Genomic DNA, 10,774 nt, shown 5'->3' with positions numbered 1-10,774 from the left:
AGTAGAGACGGGGTTTCACCGTGTTGACCAGGATGGTCTCGATCTCTTGACCTCATGATCCACCCGCCTTGGCCTCCCAAAGTGCTGGGATTACAGGCGTGAGCCACCGCACCCGGCCCTAAAACATTTATTTTCTAGTATAAATACTTAAAGCTATAAATTTTTCTCTAAGTCCTGCTTTAGCTGCCTCCCTCAATTTCTAATATATTGGCTTTCTTTTTTTTTAACTGTCATTCAGTTCAAATTCTTTCAAATTTTCCTTATGATTTCTCTTTTGACTCACAGGGTATTTAGATGTATATTGCTTATTTGTAAGTGTTTGGGAGATTTTCCAGATATCTTTTTGTTATTGATCTATTTGTAAGTTCACTGATCCTTTCCTTTGCTATCCAATCTGCTGTTAAGCCATCCAGTGAATTTTCTATTGGACATATTGTACTTCTCAGTTCTGGAATTTCCATTTGCTTATTTTTACTTTTCCCATTCTTGAGATTCATTAACTCATGACGATCACTTTTTCCTTTCAGGCCTTGACTATATTTATATCACTGTTTAAAGTTTTTTCTGCTGGTGCCAACTTCTGGGTCATCTCAGGTTTTGTTTCTATTGACTGCTTTTTCTTTTAGATATACATCACATTTTCCTGTGGGCTGTTTTTTTCTTTCACATGCCTTTTAATTTGTCATTGTATATTATTAGACATTCTACATAGTAAACTTTAGAGACTGGATTATTGTCCATTGAGAAGTGTTTATTTTTGTTATAATAGGCAGTTAACTTACTAGTTGATCACCTTGCTGAGGCTTGGTTTTATCCTTTGCTAGTATGAGTCAGCTTTTGTTTTGCTCTTAGTCTCAGAACAAATATTTAGTCCTGGGATATAGATTTTAGCTCTATGGTGTGGCCTTTTAGTATTATTATTATTTTTTTGGAGACAGCGTCTCGCTCTATCGCTAGGCTGGAGTGCAGTGGCGCGACCCTGGCTCACTGCAGCTTCCGTTTTCTGGTTTCAAGCAATTCTGCTGCCTCAGCCTCCCTAGTAGCTGGGACTACAGGCACGCAACACCACGCCCGGCTAATTTTTTGTACTTTTAGTAGAGATGGGATTTCACCATGTTGGCCAGAATGGTCTCGATCTCTTGACTTCGTGATCCACCTGCCTCGGCCTCCCAAAGTGCTGGGAATACAGGCGTGAGTCACCGGGCCTGGCCAGCCTTTCAGGATTTTTAAGTGGAAAGCCCTATGTGTTTACCCAGACCCTCTGACTTGAGATTCAAATTCAAACTCTTTCTCTGCTACAGTGGTTAACAGTAGAAATTTGCTTAGCTGTTTCAGACCTCCAGTGGTTGCCTTTTGCTGGGCTCCTTGGAAATTCCTCCATCCACAGTTTAGCAGTCAGCCTATTATTTGAGGGGAGTTTATATGCAGATTTAAAGGCTTCACCTTCTGTGGCTTCCTTCATTCCAGGAAATCCACCTTCAGCTGCTCTGGAGTCCCAAACTCTCCTCCATCCTCTGACTCTTCAAGCCAAAAAAGGCTGGAGCTTTCTACTCAAGTTCTAGTTGGCCTGTGCCATTTATACTTGAGAGTACACTCGGGGGAAAAAAATCAATGTAGATGGTTCTTGTCACAGAAGAGTTGAGTTCCTTTTAGTTTCTACCTGCTTTGGGTATTTTAGGTGCTTTCAAAAAGTTTTTTTCTTGTTGTGCCCAGTTTATAAATTTTTTGCCTAAGGGGGCATTCATCTAATAAACTATTCTGCCATTACTGGGCCATCCTTTCACTTTCAACTTGTTTATAGCTAGTGTGTAACTCATCTATATGTTTATGATCTGCTGAGGTGGAGAAGATTCATTCATAAAGCCTAAAGTGTAGTACTGAGTACAGGTGCAGGTGGAGCTTAGAGCAGAATTGGTGTCACTGGTCGGGGGCGGGCTGCAAAGAAGAGGTCTTTGCGAGGTAGGCTGTGAGGGCTAAGTAACACTTGGATGAACAGACAGGAGGAAGACTGTGGTGACTTGCTGAGCTAAGGGCAGGGGTAGGCATGAACATGGTGTGAGGACAGTGAGCAGACTCGCCTCCCTGGCTGGAGGTCTGAGTAGGAAAGGCACACTCTTTGAGTAGATTCAACACAAAGAAATAGAGGCAGCGTGGCTCAGGGATGCCCTAGATCTCTAGGCATTGTCAAGTTGCCTATGTCCTATTCCATCAAGGCTGTTTACTGACCTGCTTCCAGGGCACTCCCCACTCCCAGCCTCTTCCTGCAGACCGAGGCTGCTTCCCAGCCTCTCAGGAGATTTAAGATGGGCACCTTCCACAAACGGGCAGATGAGGTGAGGAAAACTTTACAGACACAGTTGTGCCAGAAGCCAAAATCAGAGGGGTGCCCTTTCTGTAGCCCCATTATAAAAGAACTGCAAAAAGGTGGAAGCATCTTCAACGAACATGGGCTAGCACCTCCCAGACCTCAGGGAGTTCACTTCTGTTCATCCCAGCACCCAACATTGCATATCCAGATTATTTGAGCCCAATCTTTTATCCTCTGAAGAACACAATCGGCTTTGGGAACACAAAAGGTTTAGGTAGTGGTTTAGGGATTTCTAATCCCAAACTTTGTCCTTAGGAGGTTTAGGATTAGTGTTCATCAGTCACAGAGCCCAAGTGTTTTTAAAGGAGGGGTTTTGTGGGGTGGATCATCTATAAGAGGACTCAGAGGGGTGTGGGGTATCCATGAGCAAGATGTCAGAGGAAGAGGAGTTTTATCTGTTCAAGAACATCTCTTCGGTGGGGCCGTGGGATGGGCCTCAGTACCACATTGCCCCTGTCTGGGCCTTCTACCTCCAGGCAGCTTTCATGGGCATTGTCTTCCTTGTAGGGTTACCACTGAATGCCATGGTGCTGGTGGCCACAGTGCGCTACAAAAAGTTGCGGCATCCCCTCAACTACGTTCTGGTCAACGTGTCCGTGGGAGGCTTCCTTCTTTGCATCTTCTCTGTCTTCCCTGTATTCGTCGCCAGCTGTCACGGATACTTCGTCTTTGGCCGCCATGTTTGTGCTCTGGAGGCCTTCCTGGGCACCGTAGCAGGTACTGCAGGGGAAAGGGATTAGGGGAAGGCAAAGGTTGCTACTCCACTAGAGTGGGTCCCTAAAGAGGAGTCTTGGCAAAATGAGTCTGGTGCTTTTTAAAATACTGGGGTACAAAGCAACCCAGACTAGAAGTTTGGCCAAAACAGGATGTTTGAGTCTTCACTCCAATGTCAGTCCAGCCCTCTGCCTCCCTGTGCTTGCTCTACCCAATCTGTATGCCACTCTGCCCCCAGGCTGGGTGGGGATCTGTCTATCCCATTATCCTCACATTTCGCCACAGGTCTGGTGACAGGCTGGTCACTGGCCTTCCTGGCCTTTGAGCGCTACATTGTCATCTGTAAGCCCTTCGGCAACTTCCGCTTCAGCTCCAAGCACGCACTGATGGTGGTCCTGACTACCTGGACCATTGGTATTGGCGTCTCCATCCCACCCTTCTTTGGCTGGAGCCGGTGAGAGTGCAGGGCAGTGGTGCTGACTTAACTAAGAGCTCAGGTTGATGTGGGTGGAAAGAGAGCTTGGGTATAACCACTTAGTCTTTGACCTCTACTTTTTAAAGAGTTGCGATACATGAGGCGAAAGGGCAGTGGGAGACCAGTGCTAATGTTTACTCTGCAGTTGGAATTGCTGTAGCTTCTCCCAGTCAGGACAGAAACCCCTCCTGCTTGAAGCCTTTGGGCATTCTCTGGGTTCTAAGTGGAGAACACAATCCAGGCCTCTCAGCTCCCACTGCACTAGCTCTTGTGGAGAGCCCAGTGAGCATGTTTGGTCCTTTGCAGGTTCATTGCTGAGGGTCTGCAGTGTTCATGTGGTCCTGACTGGTACACCGTGGGCACCAAATACCGAAGCGAGTACTATACGTGGTTCCTCTTCATCTTCTGCTTCATCGTGCCTCTCTCCCTCATCTGCTTCTCCTATGCTCAGCTGCTGAGGGCCCTGAAAGCTGTGAGTGGCGTTTGAGAGTCAGGGAGGAATGGGTTCGAGGCTCCACATGAGAAGAGAGTGCTCTGGAACGTAAGATGACCGGAAACGTCCATAGCCAGAGAGGGTATCTAAAGCAGCAAAGCAGTGGAAGGGAGAATGATGGAGATAGAAAGGAACTAAGCCAGGAGATGCGACAGAAAAGAGGCAATCATCAGAGTGGATGCCCCCTCCCCCATCCCACAGAAAATCATCCAGAGGCTGCGTGCAGTGGTTCACACCTGTAATCCCAGCACTTTAGGAGGCCGAGGCGGGCGGATCACCTGAGGTCAGTAGTTCGAGACCAACCTGGCCTATACGGTGAAACCCCATCTCTACTAAAAATGCAAATTAGCTGGGCATGGTGGTGGACACTTGTAATCCCAGCTACTCGGGAGGCTGAGGCAGGAGAATCACTTAAACCTGGGAAGCGGAGGTCCAGTGAGCTGAGATCGCACCACTGCACTCCAGCCTGGGCAACAGAGTGAGACTGTCTTAAAAAAAAAAAAACAAAAAAAAAACTAGAGATCTGGGAGTTGAGGGCCAGGAAGAAAAGGGATGTGATGCTCTCTGTGCTCCACCCCAGGTTGCAGCTCAGCAGCAGGAGTCAGCTACAACCCAGAAGGCTGAACGGGAGGTGAGCCGCATGGTGGTTGTGATGGTAGGATCCTTCTGTGTCTGCTACGTGCCCTATGCGGCCCTGGCCATGTACATGGTCAATAACCGTAACCATGGGCTAGACTTACGGCTTGTCACCATTCCTTCATTCTTCTCCAAGAGTTCTTGCATCTACAATCCCATCATCTACTCCTTCATGAATAAGCAGGTAAAGCTTTCTATTCACATTCCTATGGTCCAGAAGACCTGGGTTCTTTTCTCACCATTGACTTTTAACTTGGAGCATCCTCAACCCAATTCAGGTTTCTGGGAGTAGACACGGGAAGCCACAAAAACCCCAAGTAGGTTGGGAAGCCCTTGGTAAGCACAGGGAGGAAGGCACAGTTACCAAGACCAGAAAATAGAACCCTGGGAGGAAAGAACTTGAGTCACAAAAATGAAGTTGCTCCACAGAACGGGATGAGTGGAAACATTTTATTGAAAAACTCGTGCAGCAAACCGCCATGGCACATGTTCACCTATGTAACAAACCTGCACATGTATCCCGGAACTTAAATAAAACTAAAACTCAAATTCCTCTGAATTTCCAGTCCTTGCATTTAATGAGTTCTTCATTTCCCTGCCAACTTTTAGCTTGCACGAGCATGTGTGAAGCACAGAAATCACACCACATGCACAAATCTCTAAAATGTCTTATCATCTGAAGGTACTGGGGTATTTCCTATCCCCTATCTGAAATTCGAGCTAATAAACCCCAAACCCTAAGTGGCAAGAACCCTACTTTCAGATGGTGGTGTTTCCACAATTCCAGAGGGAGACGAAACTACTTTTGAAACCTCCCAGGATAGAACAGAATTGGCAGTTCTTTCCAGCTGGAAGCACCTGCTAGTAATGAAGGGGCCTCTGAAGACAGTGCTTTTATGAAGCAGGATGGTTTGTGAAGTTTACTAACAGTGAGGTCTCAGACCTGACGGGAATGTTTAAGATTATAGACCCAGGAGTCGTTCTAGACTGGAAGCTAGCTAGTTTTCAGGATGGGGAAAGTATATTCAAAACCACCTAAGGACATTCGGGGTACAAAGCATCCTGTAAGGTTTTGATGATACAGAGAATGAGGGGTTTTTCCCCCCATACTTCTTGTCTGCCAAGGTTATCTCCAAATGTGCCTTTCTCTCCAGTTCCGAGCTTGCATCATGGAGATGGTGTGTGGGAAGGCCATGACAGACGAATCCGACATAAGCAGCTCCCAGAAAACAGAAGTTTCTACTGTCTCGACTAGCCAAGTTGGCCCCAACTGAGGACCCAATATCAGCCTGTTTGCAGCAACTAGAATTAAATTTTACGTTTAAGTAAGTTTCTATTGTCTCCATCAGAAACCAAACTACTAAAACCACAAAAAAGGTGGTAAGGAGTGATGGCAGTTTGGGGAGTCAATTTTTCATTTTCATACTATTCCCTTCTTGCCTACAAAGCTACTGTTTCCACTGGGTCTATTTCAGACCACTGAAAGGCCATTTCAACAATTATCAGTTTCTACTCCTATGTGGCACCATTCACAGCACTTGGGGAGCTGATTTCTACATACGAGGCCACTATAAAGAATATGGCTTTAAGTTTTCAGTGTATGGATACTTTCCTTTTTAGAAACTTTTTTTTTTTTTTCTGCTGGGGATCCATTCTGAGATGATGTATGCTGAACTAGAACAAACTTAAGAAAACACCTTAGAAATGGGAGAGACAACTTTGGGAGGCTGAGGCAGGCAGATCATGAGGTCAGGAGATCAAGACCACCCTGGCCAACATAGTGAAACCCAGTCTCTACTAAAAATACAAAAATTAGCTGGGTGTAGTGGCACATGCCTGTAATCCCAGCTACTCGGAAGGCTGAGGCAGGAGAATCACTCGAACCAGGGAGTCTGAGGTTTTGGTGAGCCGAGATCGCACCACTGCACTCCAGCCTGGTGACAGAGCAAGACTCCGTCTCAAAAAAAAAAGAAAAAAGAAAAAAAAAACCTTAGTGGCCCCAAATGAGTTTAAAAGAACTTCTGGGTAACTGCTACAGCTTTGGCAGGAACAGCCATGTCCACAAGCCCCTGAGCAAGCACAAATTATTCCACAGGCTTCGGCTAAACCTTTGTATTTGTCTTAAACTCTGTATTTACCAAATAGTTTTAATTCTCTTGAGGTTCTCAAAATGAATTTGCATATCTTAATACCATTTGTAAACAATACAAAAATGTTAAACAAAATTGTTTTACCTTATGCTCTACTCTCCCTCCAGGCCCCTAAAAAAGAGCCTTTTTGAAATAAAAATCAAGGTAAACGTGTGTGTACATTCAGAATCGCTTGTGCTTGGTATCAGATAATTATATAATGAGTAGTTGGTCTCTCCAGTTATACAGCCTAAGGGAAGTACAAATGGGTTGTGGCTGTGGTGAGAAGGATGCTAGAAAATATGGAGGAAATAACCATTTAGGAGAAGGGAGTGCTTTCTCTGAGTTTGGGAGAACTTCTAGCAGAGTTCCTTTTCTGACATTTTATAGAATCCATAATTCTAAGCTAGAGTTGTATTTCTTACAAAATGAAGGTCATACATACCCCACAATGAATGTAAACAGTTTTATTTAGAAACAGATAGAGGTACCTGTTTGCATTGTAGAATATAAAACTTAGTTTACACTCTATAAAAAATAACCAATATCCAAATTCAAGAGAGCTAGCATTCACAGAACACACAATATGGGTGTGTAGCTACTGTTCACCAGCCTCAGGCTTGATTTAAACCGAAAAAATAATCCAAGGGGATCATTCAAGATTAGCATACAATGCTTGCTGCTGAGTCCTCAGCATGCAGAAGTTGCTATTTTAGCAGATTAAGGTTTGCTTTTCAAGTGCGTGATTTTAACATAAGGCCTGGGCTCTCTGCACCTAGTGAGGTGTGAGGCTCTCTTGCCACACAGTTCACAAAACTAAGCCAGAGTTGGTGGCATTATTAAATTATCACTGGTCTTAACAGAAAAAATGGAAAACCCAGAGGGCAGGAAATTTCCATTACCCTATATTGGGGCTAAACTTAAAAGTATATCCACTATCAAGAGCTCAGTACAAAGGCTGGGGTGAAGTTACATGATACCTGGCTTTTTACTATACCAGGGAGCCCACCTCAACATGACTGTGGAAGACCAAAGGATATACCTAGGTTCAGATTATAATAAATCACCCAGCACCACCTGAATGTATTATCCACAAAGATATAGCAAATAATAAAGGTTATATATACATATATTTATCTTGGTAACCTGAGGGCTAAAAACGTGGAATACAATAATTCTTCTCAAGAGGTCCATCTGTAAGAAAGGGACCCAAAAGGACAGTGTTTGTGTTGCATAAAATATGGGTAAGTGGAGTTGGGAACAGAGGGTGGTTTTTTTTAGCTCTTTCCACATCTCTCTCTTTGATAAGGACTGAAAATCTGTTGATCCATGATAAACATTTTTCCTTTTTTTTTTTGGCAGCGGGGAGAGGGAAAGAGGAAGGAATGGGGTGTGATGGGTCAAAGGCAGGAAAGGTGAGCTATGGTCCTCAAACCAAAGAGCCCCCTCTGTAGGTCCTCTCATCTTTGAGTGTGAGCTCAAGCTCTCCAGCGGACACAGAAAGAGGCCTGGTAGTAAGTGGTTTGCATTGTGAGGTATGAGGATCCCTAGTAAATTCAGCAGCATGTGGTTTTTGGAATCAGCCCACAAGATAAGAACACTGCAACCAAACTCATAACTAATACTGCTAATTTAACTATTGTCCAAAAGTGAAAAGGAAGAAGAAAAAAATCTCCACTATATTGGGAGGTTCTAGGCTTTCCTATAAGTTATCCCAATAATCTTTTTTTAATCTTAGGGTTTCTTAAGAGAATTCCCATTCAGTGACCATGTCTCTCGTTAAAGGCACTTTCAATGACATGATTGGAAAGGAGTGAATTTTAATTGTAGTGAAACCAAGATTAATTCCTTGGCATACCTGGGGAAGAAGAGGAACTAGATGGGGGCATTTACAGTGATTTCAACAGGCAATTAATCAAGTCATGAGCATTTCAACAGATGCACACCCAGAAAAAAATGTATGCCCTGAAAACACTTGTATTTTTCCTTTAGTTTTCCAGCTGTTTCTATCTATAGCTCTGTTAAGAGACCACATTCACTACTTGATTTTCAAGACACTGGCCGTAACTCTTCCCACCACAGCTGTGCTTGACGAAATTAGCCAACAGCCAGTCCTATAGGGGGGAAAAAAAAGAAAATCAATTTGGGCCAAGCTTTCTTAAATCAAAGGGATCTTTCCTTGCCCAGTTAATGGCAGGATCAGTTGCTGGACCTGTAGCAACTGAATGTAATATGTGGCCCCTACTACCTGTGACATGTTGGACTTTTTGATAGGCAAGACTAGGTGTTCTCTCTCTAAATATAAATTGTGGGGTACATATTTTTTTCCCTTTCCTCTCTCCTGAACATTTCTTATTGATCTCAGGCTTATAAAATTAGTTAAGTGAGAATTATAAAAATCATATAAGGGGTTGAGAAAGAGTAAAGAGCTGTTTGTCTACATGTGTGAGTTGAGGATCTTATCCTTCATATCATACTCCCAACCAGAGAACAAATACAAAAATAAACACGCCATGTTATACATAATACAAAGTATAAATCTACAAACACAAGTGTACTAATTAGAGTTGTTCCTCAGAAGCACGGCTTCCCTCCAGTCCCTCAGAGAGGAGGAGGAATGGGGACGGGATGGTTTTCATTACGCCTTTTCACGTCTTAAAAAGTTTGTAATAACAGTCTCAGTAGCGCAAACAATTTCATGTGAAACCAGAAGCTGTAAAAATAAATTACTTTTGAGGAAATGAGGGTTCCTCTGTAGCTCAGAACTCATCATGCCGTACTAAGGCCTCCCCAAAATCTGTGGCCTGGCTGCCAACAAATAAGTCATACTTGTCAACAATCTCCTCCTTGGTAAGCTTGCCGTCCTGAAATTAGAGATAGCAATGAATTGAAGCAGAAGATATTTCCCATTAAAAATTCAGAAACACTGTTATTGAAAAACAGGGGTTAATCAGGAGTTAAGATTCTCATTCCTACTAAATTAAGTGTGAACTCAGCTCTCATTCCCCCTATATACATACAAAGAGGGAAGAAAACAGCAATTACACATTTTTCTTTTATTTATTTATTTATTTATTTATTTTTTTGAGATGGACTTTTGCTCTTGTTACCCAGGCTATAGTGCAATGGTGCAATCTTGGCTCACCACAACCTCTGCCTCCCAGGCTCAAGTAACTCTCCTGCCTCAGCCTCCCGAGTAGCTGGGATTACAGGCATGTGCCACCATGCCTGGCTAATTTTTGTATTTTTAGTAGAGACAGGGTTTCACCATGTTGGCCAGGCTGGTCTCAAACTTCCAACCTCAGGTGATCCGCTCACCTTGGCCTCCCAAAATACTGGGATGACAGGTGTGAGCCACCGTGCCAGGCCAATTACATATTTCTTTTATCAAGAAAGTTAAAAGTGGAAGGTGGAAATAATATAACCCGACAACTCAATGCTAGAAATAAAGGTTTGTTTCATGAGAAGAAAACTCTCCTTCTAGAGGAAAATATAGAACATCTTCCAGATAGGGATGACTATATGCATCTTCTTTTCTCATACATCTCAGGACACAACACCTGGCTATTAAAGTGACTTTAAGCAAGAACTGAAAGCAGATCAACACTTAAAAAACTGAATTTGAAACTGAAGATTAGCCTAGATAAAAATATACTCAGAACACTAAAAATCTCCATCTTTAAGCTGGTTTTCAGCTTACTCCAAGCAGGGCATTCAAATCTCTGATACAGATGACTGGGCTTAGGGGTAACAACACCAAAATACCTAAGATAATTGATCAAGGACAATTTGAACAGGCTCCAGAGAAAAGCTACCCAATTAAAAAAAAAAAAGCATATTTGATTTAAGAAGGAAACAACTAGCTTTGAGTAGGCAGAATGGCCCTGTAATAGGTAAAGGAACAAATAAAGTAAGAAAGCAAAAAAATAGAAATGTTAATTAAGATTACCTTTGTTCCA

The 10,774-nt window shown here is 43.3% G+C and overlaps 2 protein-coding genes across 4 annotated transcripts in view; one reads left to right on the top strand and one right to left on the bottom strand.

Moving 5' to 3' along the window:
• The window catches only part of OPN1SW (opsin 1, short wave sensitive), a 21,517-nt gene extending 15,143 nt beyond the window's left edge, over nt 1–6,374 (top strand). The window contains exons 2-6 of one of the 2 annotated variants that reach the window (XM_037746072.1): nt 2,876–3,085; nt 3,368–3,536; nt 3,864–4,029; nt 4,631–4,870; nt 5,841–6,374. In XM_037746072.1, coding sequence (XP_037602000.1) covers nt 2,876–3,085; nt 3,368–3,536; nt 3,864–4,029; nt 4,631–4,870; nt 5,841–5,960 — 905 coding nt within the window. In that variant the 3' untranslated portion in view covers nt 5,961–6,374. Of the gene's footprint in view, nt 1–2,692; nt 3,086–3,367; nt 3,537–3,863; nt 4,030–4,630; nt 4,871–5,840 lie in introns of those variants that run through there. The other variant, XM_017549511.2, reaches the window with a different exon arrangement.
• Nucleotides 6,375–7,267: 893 nt separating this feature from the next.
• The window catches only part of CALU (calumenin), a 34,516-nt gene continuing 31,009 nt past the window's right edge, over nt 7,268–10,774 (bottom strand). The window contains exon 7 of one of the 2 annotated variants that reach the window (XM_017549509.2): nt 7,268–9,679. In XM_017549509.2, the coding sequence (XP_017404998.1) occupies nt 9,575–9,679 (105 nt within the window). In that variant the 3' untranslated portion in view covers nt 7,268–9,574. The remainder of the gene's footprint in view (nt 9,680–10,774) is intronic. The other variant, XM_017549510.2, reaches the window with a different exon arrangement.

This window comes from Cebus imitator, unplaced genomic scaffold, assembly GCF_001604975.1.
Source record: "Cebus imitator isolate Cc_AM_T3 unplaced genomic scaffold, Cebus_imitator-1.0 Scaffold219, whole genome shotgun sequence".
Lineage (NCBI taxonomy): Eukaryota > Metazoa > Chordata > Mammalia > Primates > Cebidae > Cebus > Cebus imitator.
This window is presented reverse-complemented; position numbering and strand designations above follow the sequence as displayed.